General features: G+C 44.3%; 1 protein-coding gene across 1 annotated transcript in view; it reads right to left on the minus strand.

The window, feature by feature from the left end:
- The window catches only part of KIF6 (kinesin family member 6), a 295,241-nt gene that overhangs the window by 234,219 nt on the left and 44,302 nt on the right, over positions 1-16,720 (minus strand). Inside the window, exons 5-6 of the mRNA XM_015425506.1 lie at positions 14,232-14,341; positions 7,784-7,913 (exon numbers count right to left, since the gene is read on the minus strand). Coding sequence (XP_015280992.1) covers positions 7,784-7,913; positions 14,232-14,341 — 240 coding nt within the window. The remainder of the gene's footprint in view (positions 1-7,783; positions 7,914-14,231; positions 14,342-16,720) is intronic.

Consider the following 16,720-nt stretch of genomic DNA (forward strand, 5'->3'; position numbering starts at 1 on the left):
TGGTTTCACAAACTGCTTTTCCCCCACCATTGTATCTGTGTATGTTTTATAACCAGCTGATTAAGTGGATTATGTGGAGGGTCCAATTGTGCACTCAAATCACCAATTAGCATGAATTTGGCAAACCTCAAAATCATGTTCACCCATTGGTTGAACATTTGCTGAACATTCCTTGCAAGACAGCTTGCAGAAATCTCAAGAAATACTGAATCCATTCTGATTCATTATCAGGTGGACCTTTTCTCCCTTTCTCACAATACAAGAACTTGTGGGCACTCAATGAAATTGCTGAGCAGTCGGGTTAGAAAAGGAAGTACGTCATCACCATACAGTGATTAACACTTGGAATTCACTGCCACAGGAGGTGGCGGCTACAAGCGTGGACAGCTTCAAGAGGAAATTAGATAAGCATATGGAGCAGAAAGTCAATCAGTGGCTACCGTGTTTCCCCAAAAATAAGACACTGTCTTATATTTATTTTTTCTCAAGAAGATACATTAGGGCTTATACCACAAATGCATAGAAATCCTGCTAGGGCTTATTTTTTGGGTAGGTCTTATTTTCGGGGATACAGGGTATTAGCCACAACTCTCAGTCTGGGGCAAGGGATGCACTGTGTTCTTGGTGCTTGGGGGGGGCAACAGTGGGAGTGCTTCTAGTGTCCTGGCCCCACTGGTGGACCTCCTGATGGTATTTTTGGCCATTGTGTGACAGAGTGTTGGACTAGATGGGCCATTGGCCTGATCCAACATTGGCTTCTCTTATGTTCTTATGTTCATCTTCAGAATAGCTGATAACGTTACACAGCAGAGAATCTATACGGCATGAATAAATGTGGTAACTAATCTTTTATGCAGCTAGCCATGTCCACCTGACAATGTACTCACACATGAGTAAATTTAAACAAGCATTAAAAAATTCAGAATGGACAGATTATTCGTATATTAATTGAAAGTATATATTCTATTGAGGTAGAGATAGATGGTTGCTTCATACAGTACACAAGAACAGAGAATAATGTTGATTAGGCATAAGCATAATGTTTGTTAAAAAGAATAATAACCCCCATATATGTGTGTATGTTTGTATGTTTATTTTTTTGTTTGTGTAAAATATGTGAAAACTTTAATAAAATTCTGCCTTTTGGGGCAGTTTTAAAAAAATTAAGAATGATAATATCATATTTTATATAAATTATGTATTTATATATTAGATTTAAAACCCTCCCTCCCATGTACAACTGGGCTCGGAGAAGATAACCACAATAATACATTAAATTATTTTAAAAAAATTCTTAACAATACTACCAGGGCTATAAACAATTCTTAACAATACTACCAGGCTATTTTTGGGCAGGAACGCACAGGAACGGAGTTCCGGCTGGCTTCAGAGTTGGCCACGCCCACTACAGCCAAAACCTCTGCATACGTGGCTACAGAGGGAAGGCCTGGAGAGCGAAAAAACGCCCGGTTACTCCGAGGTGGGTGGGTCAGGAGGGGCCTTGGAAGGATTGGGGAGCCATTTAAATGCCTCCCTGTGCCTTCCCCGGCCTGTCCAAGGGTCGGCTTGCCCGGGCAAGCCAAGGGAAGGCATGGGTGTGTGGCCTAATATGCTAATGAGTTTCTGGTGTTGGGTGTGGCCTATTATGCTAATGAGTTCCTGCTGGGCTTTTTCTACAAAAAAAGCCCTGAATACTACTAACAACCAATTCGATAGCACATAAGAAAGGAGCACAGCATAGTGCCCCTTATGCAGGAAGAGGAGTAAATATCATACTAAGGGAGCATGAGACAAAGAAAAGGGAATGGGGGAGAAAGGGAAGGAGAAGGAAGGGAGACCAGTCTTAATGGAAACTATCGTTGTCACCACACATAGGCCTGGCTGAACATCTCAGTTTTACAAGCCCTGCAGAATTGCATCAGAATTGCATCAGAACTCTCCCCTGGCAGAGAGTTCCACGAGGTCAGACTGAAAAAGACCTGATTCTGGTTGAGGACAGCCTGTCATGGGCAACAGCTAGAAAGGTTCTCTAATAGCTGCCACCACTCTGATTTGGGTCTTCCCAGGAGGGCTCAGAGCACCCACCCTACTCCAGTTTGGTGCAGTGGCTAAGTGTGCGGACTCTAATATGGGAGAACTGGGTTTGATTCCCCACTCCTCCACTTGCAGCTGCTGGATGACCTTGGGCAAGCCATAGGTCGGAGAAGAGCTGTCATTGAAAGGGCAGTTCGTGAAAGAGCTCTCTCAGATCCACCTACCTCACAGGGTATCTGTTGCGGGGAGGGGAAGGGAAAGGGAAAGGAGTTTGTAAGCTGCTCTGAGACTCCGAGTGAAGGGTGGGGTATAAATCCAATCTCTTCTCTTTTCTTCTTATCTCTTTATATACTCCTTTTCCAGTAGGTTTCCCCTTGTAAGTGACTAGATGAGGTTTAATAAAAATAACTATTTTTATTAAAGAGATTTAACAGCAACTATGATTAAATAAGAAATCATAATGCATCTGACTATACTGTCCTAGCCTTCTCTAGGTATTTGGCCTCAAACGGACTCACCCCTTTTGGATCCTTCCTTCTGCAGCAGCCACACCAGCTCTGCTCCCTAGGAGTGAAAACCTCCCACTTTGGGCAAGGCCTTTTATTCCTTCCCAGGCAACACCCTCTGCTATTCTCCTGGAGTAAGTTTTCCTTTCAAATTCCCTGTTAACCAATCACTGGGCCAAAAGGGTGCCTAGGAAATGTAAGCCCTAGAGTCACTCTAATACAGGCTTCCCTGGGGCCACTAGGCCTCCCTAGAGCCTGTAGGCCACACTACTATAGGCTTAGAATCATGACACAGCTGGATCCTTTTGGGGCCAGGAATCACTAGTAAGTTGTCATTCATTGAGTGTAGTACTCTTGGGGGCCATACCAGGAGAGGTGGTCCCGCAGATACACTGGTTCCAGACCATTTAGGGCTTGAAATATATACACATACATATACGAATACATACATGCATATACATACATACAGGCCTCATTTCGGGCTGAAGTGGACCGGAGCACTGCTCCGGCAGTAAACAGGCCCGCTCTGCCCTGCCCCCTCCCAGGTCACCTGCGGCCCATCCAATGAGGTTGAAGAGGCACATCGAGTGGCCAAGCAGGGAGGTGGCCAGGCCCTTGGGCAGCGAGCCCCCCACAGCCAGCATGTTGTTCTTGGCCAGCAGTGTCTGGCGGCGGCCGAGCTGGAGCAGCTCCGTGCTCAGTGCCGCCAGCCCCGTCCTGCTCACATCCAACTCCTCCAGCCATGGGAACCAGTGCTCCAGGCCCAGTGGCAAGCCCCGCCCCAGCTCCCAGCAGGCTGGTGTGGGAAGCCAGTCTCAAGCGGCCCGGGTCTGGCAAGCAATCTGGGGGAGGCAGCGTGGGAGCCGGGGTGAGGCAGTCGGAGTGCCCGGCCGGAGCCTCATGGTGGGCAGAGCGGTGGCGCTCAGGGCATGATGGGGCAGCTCAGTTTGCAGAAGGTGCTGGATTTGCCAGATGCCAAGCGGTGCACCGAGCAGCCCCTCGACAGCCCTGACTCCAGCCTGACACCCAGCCCCACCAACTGGCTGCCCGCACCCGGCAGCGGCTCCAAGCGTGGACTCACCACCAACGGACTGCAGCAGGAGCCCCAGCCAGGGTGAGTTGAGGCGCGTGCAGCCCACAGGAGCTGGCTGCCCCCCCCGGGAGGGAGGCTACACCGAAGGACTTTATACTTAGAGGGAGCATTGGTGAAAACGGCAAGCTCCATCCAGCTGCTTTATATTCCTCACAAAGTTTGTGGCAAATCCTGTAATGGACTCTGCGAAGAAGCCAGTGACTTCTGAAAACATCCTCCCTTTATTAGATAAATGGATTCCAGTATTGCAAGCTGCAGAGGCTGTATGGTCTTTCAGTTAAAAGCAGCAAGCTGTGGATCAAAGGCACACAGTTGCTAAAGCCAATGACATTACTTAAAGCTGGCACATGTAATAGGAGCTGTTGGTGGCAGACAACAGTAAGGTCAGATATAATCACTTAGAAATATCAACAGCTGGACTCAAGCCAAGCGTCATCTTCATCAAACATGTCTTCTCACTATCACAAAGTAGAATTTTTGCTGACAGGACTCCATAGCTTAGAGGGAGCATTGGTGAAAATGGCAAGCTCCATCCAGTGAGCTGCTGTACCTTACTGGCCCCTACTAGTGTAAGTGAAAGAAAAATCAGCAGTGTACTCAATGCAATTGCATTAAAGAAGTCCAAATCCCTCATCATGTTACATACTGCAAGGGAACAATTACTGAGTCACAATGAGGATCCAGCCTATTTTATAGGTGCACAATTGCATATTCTCTTACAAAGACTCCAGTTCCAATAGAAACATAGTTTGTACCCCTTTGTTATATGTCAGGTTCAAGCCCCACGAGTTATGTGCTTCTGAACAACACTTGGCTGGCTCAAGGTCACCAAGTGACCTGCATGGCTCTGTGAGGATTTGCACCTGAAAGCAGGACTCTAACCATAAGGCCGCACTGCTGTCTCCTCTTCTCAGTATTCCGCCTCCACTCCATCTAGATTGGGAAGAAGACACTCCCCCCCCCTTTTGCCTAAGCCAGATGGTGATCCCTCCCTGCTGCTTTGTGGTTATCAGCCCCAATCTCATCTGAAGTGAAGGCTGTCAGTCTGAAAGCATCTAACTCCCCTTTCTGAACTTATCTCCTATTTCCCTTCCCCTGTCTTGGTGGAGGCTGCTGTGAGGAAAACCTTGTCAGTTTGATCAGCATAGATCTCCCCCTCCTTGCCAGTGATCACCAGCATCCGTGCACATACCTAGATTGTTGGATGTTCTACTCTTTGGGGTTTTAATGGCTAGTTTTTATTATTTTATCTTGTTTTATTTTGTGAGCTACCTGAAGAGATGGCATATAAATGTTTCAAATAGCTCTCAAATTTAGGATTGGAAATGGAAGGCAAGAAGAGGACAAATCTTCTCTTTCCTCATCTTCCTCCCCTTCCCCATAGCATTTCTTCATAAACTTCTACAATTAAGCCAGAAGATGGGGACACCCAAAGCAGGGAGATGACTGTACTGGTCAGGCAGGTTTGTAAGGTAGTAGACAGTCCTTTTAGAGGTAAAGAAATAAATGATAACTTGGTTAGGAAATAACATTTTGTTCTATTGCCTTTCTCTGCTTTCCAGTATGACTTGAGCTGGTTTAGTTGATTCCAGTTTAAGGGTGATGATGGTCACATTAAAAGGAAGCAGATTTTGCTTTGTATGATACCTGACAATACATGTTGTCAGTATTTCTCAAAACAGTCCTGCAAAGTATCTTAATATTGTCCTGTTCCCCATTGCAGTTGCAGGGCTGAGGCCAAATGCTCCTAGCTTGTCAAAGGACACATACTCAGTTCACTGCAAGCCAAAACCCATCTTTTGGGTGTGGAACAGCAGTCACTGGGGGTGTGCATAACTCATGCAGGCCTAGCTGCTTGCTACTGCTCAACAGCTGCTGCCCCATGAAGTGTTGTGTAGTGGTTAGTGTTCCAGACAAGGATTTGGGAGACCCAGGAGCCGCAGCCACCAGCTGGCCTGCCCGGCGCGCTCTCAGCCGGTGTGGCTGCAGAACCCTCCTTGCGCTGGCACCGCCTGTGCCGCTGCCCCCCCCCACCGCATGCGGTCCCGGCCATCCAGGGGAGGGGGCTGGGGTGGTCTCCAGGTCCTGCCGAGAGGTTGGCATCTGCGCTCGCCTAGAGCGCAGGACAACCTCGGGCCGGCCCTGTACACACATATATTCTGTGCTACTTTAGATTAACAATATCATTTAAAACAAATCTAGACAGAAAGATAGCAGATCTATGTCTTCAAATTAAACCCTTCTTTGGAATTCTCAGCATTTAACCCAAACCAGTGAAGTATATATTCCTATCTAAAGACACGAATGTCGTGTGAGTACCCTTCAGTAGAGGGAGCCAATTCTCACCTACAATAGAATGCAAATGTGGATTAGCTCCCTTCATTTTGAAATAAAAGGGAAAAACTGTTGACAGACAGGAAGCTGCATGTGTACACTGGAGCTCTTGCATCTAGGACAAATCTTTAATTAGGACACAGATTAATATATTGTTATTAATTTTAAATATATTAATATATCCCATATATTCCTAATAGTAACATAATAATATATCCTTTCCGCCCCCAAAGGCATACAATTGAGGGAGTAAAATGAAATAAAAATGATTTTACCTGTTACTGTAACCACTTCCAATGCACATCTAGAAGAAGTTTCAATACCACCACATAAAATAACTGCCCTGATCTTTTTATGTTTATTACTTATGCAGGATGCACAACATTCAAAATACTATCTATGCACTTTGGTTAGTAGAGTAAAAATACGAGATTTTAAATATATAGACAAATTACAACCATGACTAAGTGCTTCCTAGAGACAGGTGAACTTCCCACGTAGCCTGATCCCAAATTAATTTAGGAAAATTTGACAAACTGCTTGAGATTAAATTGAGTCCACCTGAACTAATTCTAGATTTGGCCTTAGCTGGAGGCCATTAGTTTTCTCTACCTGCCTGATAATCTTTGGACACATGCCAGGACCTAAACTATCAAAGCCTACTATGCCTTTACTAGCCTGCACTGGGGCTTCCCTACCAGTCCAAGGAGTACAATGACTGGGGGGGGGGGGAGCAGAAAAACCAGGTCTCAGTATTACTGGACCTCAAAAGCTCTCTGGCCCTCCTCCTAATGTAGATCAGATTTTCCTCCATCAGTTTCCTGGACAACTCTGATAGGTAGCAGGGACAACAGACAGGGCTCAAACCAGGGTGCAAAGGTCTCACAGTATTAACATTTGCCAAATACCAGATAATGCTGAGTGCCACGGCCTAGAACGACCTGGAAAGATCAAGGTCCTTTAATGGTTGAAAAACCCTATTTCAGAATCAGGAGATTTCATTTGCATGTCTAAAATGGGTCTACAAAATCTTGGACCCTCAGAGGGAAGCACAAACATCCAGTTAAAACTGGAATGCATTGGTAAATCTACTGTGAATCTTCTCACACCCAAGTACATACACTTCATCTCCGTCACAATGGGGTATAATACCCCAAGAAGGGAAAAGAAACCAAGCCTAAAGCCTTTAACACTTCCCAGCCTATAGGTCTGACAGGCAGAAGCTGGGAGAGTACTCCTTGGACACATCAGTAACTATCAGCTCTGCCTACTTATGATACTACAAATTACCTGCAAAATATTTGCACTGAAAAGATGGTTAGTCTTCCTAGATTTAACATCCAGCATTCTTCTGCACAACTGCATGAATGATATTTAGTTTGAGCCCTCAACCATTTTTTCAGGCTACTGGAAAAAAAAGTGTTCCAATACACCTACACAGAACCGTTAGTTTGGTATTTATTACCTCCCTCCCCATTCAATAACAAGTACAAATTCAGAAAGCAATCAGAAGGTCTCAGCCTCTGTGCGTTGGCTCACTAAAGGAACTGGTTGGCCGCTGTGTGCAACAGGATGCTGGACCAGATGGGTCACTGGTCTGATCCAGCAGGGCTCTTCTTATGTTCTTATTCAAGGAGGCAAAAATATGTTTTTATTATTATGAAACAATTTTTCATTCTTATAAAACTATGAAGAAGCCACTAATACACTGAAACCTCCTCTCTTATACTAACTAGGTCAGTTTCATTGGAATGCTTAAACAATTTGATTCTGAATAAACTGATTAAGTCAGATTGGTTTGCCCCAAAATTCTCACCTCTGCAATCATCCTGTTGGTGTCTCCTAAGAAAAGAAGGTTCAGTGCTTCTTCCTCATTGATTGCTTGATGCAAAGAGAGATGTTTCAGGTGAATGTTTTGATCAGGGTCTTCCATTATTGTCACCTTTCTGAAAGAAAAAGTCAAGGGAAGAGGTTGAGTGTGAAACATTTTTGGTATTTTGGCTACAAACTGTAAACCAGGCTTTATTCCAAATAGAAATGAATGCCATCAAACATATAGATAGCAACCTAAACTTGGAGGCAGCAAGTAAAATGTTCTTTGAATTAAAAATTACACGGTAAAGAAGTTCAAAGTTTAGCTGAGCCTTGTTGAAGACACAGGGGAGTGTCACATAGCACTCCAAGATAAGAGGGAGAAGAAAGAAGGCAGCAAAGGAACAACTTTAATAGAAAGCAACAGTTCAACTGCTAGGGTTGCCAGCCTCCAGGTGGGGACTCGGGATCTCCCACTTTTACAATTGATCTCCAGCTGACAGAGATCATCTCTCCAGGAGCCATGGATGCTAATATCAAACTAATATCAAAATAAAATAAAAAATAGAAATATCAAAGAACTACTGGTCAGGCTAAGGTGACAAATGGACCAGCTTTGATTACAAGGTTGGCCTTTGGAGAAATGGAACAACAGATTACAAGGTTGGCCTTTGGAGAAGTTAGGTAGGTCCATGACTATGCACTCACCATCATCATAATGCAAACAGGAAGCAAACAGAAGCAGAGAACATACAGGAAAAGGACAGTCTGGTGGTACTGAGCCTTTATAATGGTTGCATTCTTTTCTGATATCTTCACATACTTAATATCGAACGTCATACATCCTGTAGGCTTGGGGCAGCCACTACCAAGAATACTAAGGGAATATAGACCTGATTGTTAAGGCCTGAAAGAAAGTTGTATGGTTCTCAAGGCAGCTGGCACTGAGAGTTCTAAAGCTCAAATAGAAGGTTACTCATAGTGTCTTGGGGGCTGTGGTGGCTCAAGTGGTTAAGTCGCTGAGCTGCAGACCAGAAGGTCGGTAGTTCAGAAGTTCGAGACCCAAGTGCCGCATGATGGAGTGAGCGCCCGTCTCTGCCCCAGCTCCTACCAACCTAGCAGTTTAAAAGCAAGAAATTGCAAGTAGATAAATAGGTACCACTTCGGTGGGAAGATAACAGTGTTCCGTGCGCCTTGACGTTTAGTCATGCCGGCCACATGACCACAGAAATGTCTTTGGACAATGCTGGCTCTTCGGCTTGGAAACGGAGATGAGCACCGCATCCCTAGAGTCAGATTCGACTGGCTTTCGAGCAAGGGAAACCTTTACCTTTACATAGTGTCTTGGGGAATTGATAGGGCTCATCTTGACTTTGGGTGCTGAAGGCAGAAAAAAAGCCTTTGGATTTTAGAGTCTCTTGCTAGCTTTACAGCTTGGTGGATGCAGTTGAATAGTACAGTACAGCTTGGCTGTTTTATGAATAGTCCACTCATCTTTAAAGGAGTCTACAAATTCCATCTACTTAGCCAAATGGAAAACATTCTTTGTTTATAGAGAAAACAAAAATCTTGCTTCTACCTCCTCTCAATCATTATGAGTAAATGAGCAGTACTTTTCCATATCAAGATCCAAATTACGATTAATTCTTATGTTATTTTTACATGTCTACCTGTACCATAGAAATGGGAACAGAATACCTATATCAAAATGAAGCTCCTGTTAATGGAGGAATAATGAGAAGTAAAATATTTCAAAATATCTATGGCTTCCACCCACTTGGTGACAGGGCTGCTATTTGGTATAGGAGACTATTTACTTTCTAACCAAATCAATTGCTATTTCTGCCACTGTAGAAGGGGATGTGTTTCGGCAAAAGAGACCTCCCGAATATTAATAATAACAATAATTTAGAAATAATTTAGGAGATTTACAAACAAAATCAGAGAGTAATTTTACTGAGCACTATCAAGTTGACATTCCTGTTCATAGACTCAATGTTTTGTCTTTTTCATTATTTTAATATAGTATACTCAAAGAAACATATGTGAAAGAAAAAATGGGACACAAATATAATGCAACAGTATCACCAAAGCTGATACCTGCATTATGTACAGAAAAAGCCACTAGTTGCCCTTGTGCTCCCAGTGAATAGGCTGTAGCCCAGTTTAGTGATTACTTTGCTCTGTCAAAATCCCTATCTTTCTTGGAACACCTTTGTAATCCCTGAAGTTTCCACTTTATCTGCCATTCTATTAACCTCAATCTGTGGGTGGCTGCTTCTAGCATCGTGGTACCCCCTACTCCCATTCTCTGCCTCTCCACATCACTCCATCCTTTGCATGGCTTCCTTTGGAACTGCCACTCCCTCACCCAGAAAGGAGTCACCTGTGTGATCTTTTCCTCTCTTGATCTCTAGCCTCCATGATTCAATTCTAAATCAGTTCTCTTCTGACCGAATTACTTATTTAACTTTTCCACACAGAAAAGCTCATTTTGTCCTTTCTCCCTCTCCTGTAGAGTCCCAAGGGGATTTGTTCTTGGTCTCTGCTAATTTAACAAAATGTCATGGTGCTCAGAACGACCTTTCTGTCCCACATTTAACCCAAGATCCAGCCTCAAATCTCTGTCTACATTTTCATATAGTCTCTACTCAATCTGTCCAGAGCTGAACTTCTAATCTTCAATCATAGAATCATAGAGTTGGAAGGGGCCATATAGACCATCCGGTCCAACCCCCTGCCCAATGCAGGACCAGCCTAAAGCATCTCTGGCAAATATTCGTCCAGCCTCTTCTTGACAGCTGTCAGTGAAGGGGAGCTAACCACCTCTCTAGGCAGCTAATTCCACCTTTGAACTACTCTGACCCTGAAAAAGTTTTTCCTAATATCCAGCCGATCCCTTTCTGCATGTAATTTAAACCCGTTGCTTCGTTGCTGCCAACTGAGATTCACAAGTTCACATTTGAATTCTTTTAGAACTTTTGGATTTATGCCATCTGGGCCTGGTGATTTGTCAGATTTTAATTTGTCCATCAATCATAGGACTTCCTCTCTCACCACCTCAATCCAACTCAGGTCTTTCAACACCCCTCCAGAAATTGGCAGTTCTGGAGTGGGCAAGCACCTCCCATCTTCCACAGTGAAGACAGAGGCAAAAGATGCATTCAGCTTCTCTGCCATTTCCCTATCATCCTTTAGTAATTCTTTTACCCCTGGGTCATCCCCTGGCTGGTTTTCTGCTCCTAATGTATTTGAAGACATTTTTATTGTTGGTCTTATGTTTTTTGAAATATGTTTCCCATAGTCCCTTTTTGCCTGTCTGATCACCAACTTGCATTTTATTTGCCACAGCCTGTGCTCCCTTTTATCAACCTCACTCGGACTAGACTTCCACTGCTTAAAGGAATCGTTCTTACCTCTTACAGCTTCCATTACTTTATTCATTAACCATGCAGGCCTTTTTTTATACCTATTTGTACTTTTCCTAACTGGTGGTATACACTTATATGAGCTTCTAGGATTCTAGTTTTAAATAGTCTCCATGCTTCTGGAAGGGATTTGACTCTAGACTCTAGTGCCACGTGACAGAGTGAGCTCCCGTCTCTGCCCCAGCTCCTGCCAACCTAGCAGTTCAAAAGCAAGAAACTGCAAGTAGATAAATAGGTAACACTTTGGTGGGAAGGTAACAGCATTCCATGTGCCTCGGCATTTAGTAATGCCGGCCACATGACCACAGAAACGTCTTCGGACAGTGCTGGCTCTTCAGCTTGGTAACAGAGATGAGCACCGCCCCCTAGAGTCGGATTCGACTGGTTTTCGAGGAAGGAAAACCTTTACCGTTTACCTTTACCTTTCCTTTCAGTTTCTTCTTCACAAGCCCCTGCATTTGAGAGAAATTGCCCCTTCTAAAGTTAAAAGTGGTTGTGCTGGTCTTTTTGGGCAACTCCCTGTTTACATAAATGTTGAACTTAATATCATTATTTTCACTGTTCCTGACCAGCACTATCACATTTACATGTCTCACCAGGTCTTGGGCATCACTTAGGACCAAGTCTAGGATTGCCTCTCCCCTGGTAGGTTCTGTGTAAAAAAAATCACGGCTAACCATGCTTAGCTTCCAAGATCTGATGAGATCAGGCTAGCTGGGGCCATCAAGACATGTGCCAAAGTTAAGCAATACAATTTAGAACTATTTTGAGCATTTATTTCATATCACAAGTGCTGCAATATTTGCAAACCTTAAAGGTAAAGGTTTCCCTTGCTCAAAAACCAGTCGAATCCAACTCATCTCCATTTCCAAGCCTAAGAGCCAGCGCTGTCCAAAGACATTTCCATCGTCATGTGGCCGCATGACTCAACGCCGAGGTGCACAGAATGCTGTTACCTTCCCACCGATGTGATACCTATTTATCTACTTGCAATTTCTTGCTTTCGAACTGCTAGGTTGGCAGGAGCTGGAACTAGAGACAGGAGCTCACCCTGTCTTGCGGCACCCGGGTCTTGAACCGCTGAACTACTGACCTTCCACAGCCTGCAGTTCAGCGTCTTAACCACTTGAGCCACCGCAGCTCCTAGCACATTGAATACAAAGGTAGAAAAACACACACACAGCAGTTCTATAAATCCTAATTTCTACTAACTCCTAACTAAAGCATATGTTACTCGTCTAAAGGCAGATGGGGATGGTAAGGAGGAAGTAAATCCACAAGCCTGTCTAAGTGAGTGGAGTACAGAAATGTTCATCAGAAGAAAGGAAAGAACAGCATTGGAGGGAGTGAAATAGGAACAGGAGCATGGTCTTCAGGGGTACCTGTACTGGATAGCAGAGCTAATGCAGATTCACACACACTTTCCCACTATGTGCTCCCACAAGGGGGTTTGGAGTCAATTGCCGGATCTCAGTACTGAGATGGGATCCAGTGGCTGGAACAAAGTGCTGGGGTCCCCCTGGCTATCTTTATATCCAAAAAAAGTGTTAAGACAGCAGGGGAAATATAAGCTCACAGTGAGCTAAAGCTGGCCAGGGAGCTCGCTACAAGAAGAAAATCTTCTTCAGATATGTGAGGAGAAAACGCAAGATAAAAGAGGCAATGGGCCCACTGTTGGGTGAAAATGGAGAAACTCTGACAGAGGACAGAGAGAAAGCAGAAAAGCTCAATGCCTATTTTGCCTCAGTTTCCCCTCCCCCCCCCCCGAAAAAGAGAACAGGCTTATCTAGATATAGTAGTAGGCAAGGCACGGCGTCCCGGCTGCTGGTTGACATGGACAGAGAGGTAGTTGAGAAGCACCTGGTTACATTGAATGAGTACAAATCTCCCAGGCCAGATGGTATGCACCCAAGAGTGTTCAAAGAACTTTCTAGAGAGCTTGCAGAGCCTTTGTCCATCATCTTCCAGACCTCTTGGATGACAGGAGATATGCCACAAGACTGGAGGAGGGCAGATGTTATCCCAATTTTCAAAAAAGGGAGGAGGGATAACCCAGGAAACTACAGGACAGTCTGTCTGACATCTGTCCCAGGGAAGATACTGGAACAGATTTTAAAGTGATCAGTCTGCGAGCATCTAAAGAACAACTTGGTGATCCGGGGAAGTCGGCATGAATTTGTCCCCAACAGGTCCTGCCAGACCAACCTCATTTCCTTCTTTGATTAAGTAACGAGCTCTGAACCCTGCTTAAGAGGGATGTTGGAAAGCAGCCAGGGATTCCTTCTGAGATGAGAGGGTTCCCTCCTTAGCTTCTGAGCAGGGCTTCTCTTGTTTGCTCAAGGGCTGGCTGCCTGAGCAGGGAATGAGGGTGGCCTGTCAGGCACAAGGCTGAAAGCATCACAAAGCCTACTTTCAATCTCTGTTTAAGAAAAACATATAGTTATTTTGAATATCTATTGATCATTATATGTTTGATTATATGCCACTACACAGAATTTAGACTCCTGAATACTGTACGCAAAACTGCTGTGTCACTGTACAACAAAAACAAAGAGTTCTCTATAAATGCAGGCCTCTTATCATCCACAGTCCCTATTAAATGGAAATCTCAACAGATATTTCCCATTAGATGAATTTGGTCTTTTTGATACAATGCAATGCTATACTGTCATCTAAAATGGAGGGGGGGGCATAAATTTCTCATACAGAATAAAGCAGGCCCATAGCTACAGTGGAGCATCTTGGGGCCCGCCCCCCCAACTTACTGCCAAGGCCCCCCAACTTCCCATCCAGCCCAGGTGCTCCCTTGGGGGGCGCAGGGGGGTGTAGGGTGCCCCCTGACTTATTTAAAGCCCCCCTGTATTAAAACATCTTGGCTACAGCCCTGGAATAAAGTGTAAATCCAATGACATAGGTGAATACAATAGGTTATCTATTGCAGGTTAAAATATCCATGTGGTTTTCGTTTTGTTTTTAAGAGTAAGAAAAAGGAGGCTTGCTGATGTTAAAAATCTATTTACTCACGGTAAATCTTCTAATCTGGAGGCTTCGTGTCTTGGGTCCAGTAGATCATAACCACACTCATTATAAATTTCTAAGTAGGAAATGAGTGTTGTATATACTTTGCTGCTGTCCTGAATTAAAAGAAAAACATAAAAGAAAAACAAAAAGATCTATAAATATTTGTCTAAAACCCCAAGGTACATTGGCAGTACAACTTTTGTGACTACTTCTCTTTACTGCATCTCATTAATTGGACACATTTTCAATTTGAGCTAAATATGAATCTTGTCTCTTTTGCTGGAATAAGCAGGAGCTGTTCCATCTGAAAGCTGAAAGGGAAGCTAATAGACTGTGTTCCCTATGGAGAATGTGCAAACTTTCACCTGGGAAAGCCCCACACGAAAGCGCATTTCACACTGACACTGCATGGGAAATAGCACCACTTATCCCCCCTTTAGCAAGGCATCAAAATATTCATCGTATCAGTCATTAAACCCACCAATCACTACCCTCCTTGCAGACTAATCAGCATGTCTAGCAAATCTGGCAAATCACAATAAAGGACAGAACAATGCCCTGGTTAACAGGTCTGGAAGAAAAGGATCATGCATCAATATAGACAAAAAGAAGCAACAACCAGACAGCTATATAATTGAGTGGTACTTCACAACTTGAACAACCAAGAGCAAAGGATAAGATGCTGACTAAGAGGAAAAATAGGACCAAAGGGTAAAATTGCTAGGAAATTAAATGGAGGCTGACGTTCATCCACCAAAGCAGCCCGAACCTATCTTTATGGACATATTTTCAAATACATTTGCCCCATTAGATATACGTACATAGACATCTCAAAAACATACCTATAACATGTTAGCTTGGATACTAAATTATACCACATACTATTATTCACCAAAGCACATTACTATAACACAGGGCCGGTGCCAGGTTTTCTTGCACACTAGGCGAGGCTACCTTCTGCCCCCCCCCCCTGCGCCCACCAATTTTCAAACATAAATGCATTTTAGGAAGAATGAAAAACACAAAATTTGAAATTGCTGATTTCTTTTTTTTAATAGTGAGAAAAACAGGTTGCTTACCTGTAACTGATGATCTTCGAGTGGTCATCTGTGCAGTACCACACATGTGGTTGGGTGCCTGCATATGACCTCGACCGAAGAATATTCCAGAGCTTGCCTCAGGAGTCTTTTTGGCGGGCTCTTTTCCCACCCTGGAGCGGGGGAGAGAGTCGCCTCCCACTCAGTTCCTTCGAATGCTACCGGCAGGGGTCGTTTCGTAGAAAAAGAGCTAGTGGAACTCATTAGCATAACTCATTAGCATATGCCACACCCCCTGACATCATCGGAAGTGTGTCATAAGGCCACACACCCTGACATCACCGGAAGTCTGTCATAAGGCCGGGATGGGGAGAGGCAGGGAGGAAGCAACTTACCCTCCCTTTTCTCCTGCCTCCTCCTGGCTGAATGAGGGCCGGAAGCAGGGTGGCCAAAAGCAAGGGGGCGGGGGCTTCGTCATGAGCCCCGCCCCCGTACCTCACCCGGGGGAACTGCGATCCCCCGCAATCCCCCCGAAATGATCTCTGGCTACCGGTAAGTCCCACCAACTAAGGTAAGTGATCAGGAGATGCCAGCAGTGGGGAAGGCTGGGTGGGATTGTGGTACTGCACAGATGATCACTCGAAGATCATCAGTTACAGGTAAGCAACCTGTTTATTTTCGTCGTGGTCTCTGTGCAGTCCCACACCCCTTAGTCGTCGTTTCTCCAAGCTAAAGAGCCCCAAGCGTGTAATGATTTCATGTTTTGGTGTGTGTGTTTCTTTAAATGCTTAGTTTGACTGCAGGACTGTAAGAAGAGTGATAGAGGGAGACAAGTGTGATGTGATTGGCGGATGACTGAGAGCGTGGGAGGAGGGGTGTCTATGAGAGTGATTCTGTGTGTGAAGTTTGAAGAGAGAGCATAGTTTTTGAGCCTATTCTGTGTGAATAAGACAAACAGTTTAGTCTGTGTGAATATGAGTTTTGAGTCTATTCTGTGTGAATAAAACAAAGAGATGAGAGAGTGAGATTAGACTGTCTACGCCTGTCAGAGTGGAGTTTTGGGAGTTTGAGAGACTGTTTGTGACACCAAGCTTTGCCAGTTATATTTACAAGTTCCTTTCATTAGCAACAGTTCAAAATAACCAGAAACCTATTTTGTTCTTTATTAAATAAATCATTTTTTGTTTAAACTTATCCCACAAATCAGAATAGTCCTTCCTCACGGCTACATAGTCCTCTGATGTGCCTAGACCCTAGGTCATTCTACTAAAAGAGAGAGATTTGGAATTTTTAGCAGCAGAAATCTACCAAGTTTAGGTACACAGAGAGTGTTTTAAAGGTAAAACTGTCTCCCCAATAAGCAAGGATGCCACACATGGTATCAAGTCACTCAGTGGTTCCTGCCAGGACTGGCCCTGACTAGTCCTCCCTCAAAGGCCAAAACAATCCTGGAAA

The sequence above is a fragment of the Gekko japonicus genome, unplaced genomic scaffold (assembly GCF_001447785.1).
Source record: "Gekko japonicus isolate JY-2015 unplaced genomic scaffold, Gekko_japonicus_V1.1 scaffold506, whole genome shotgun sequence".
NCBI lineage: Eukaryota > Metazoa > Chordata > Lepidosauria > Squamata > Gekkonidae > Gekko > Gekko japonicus.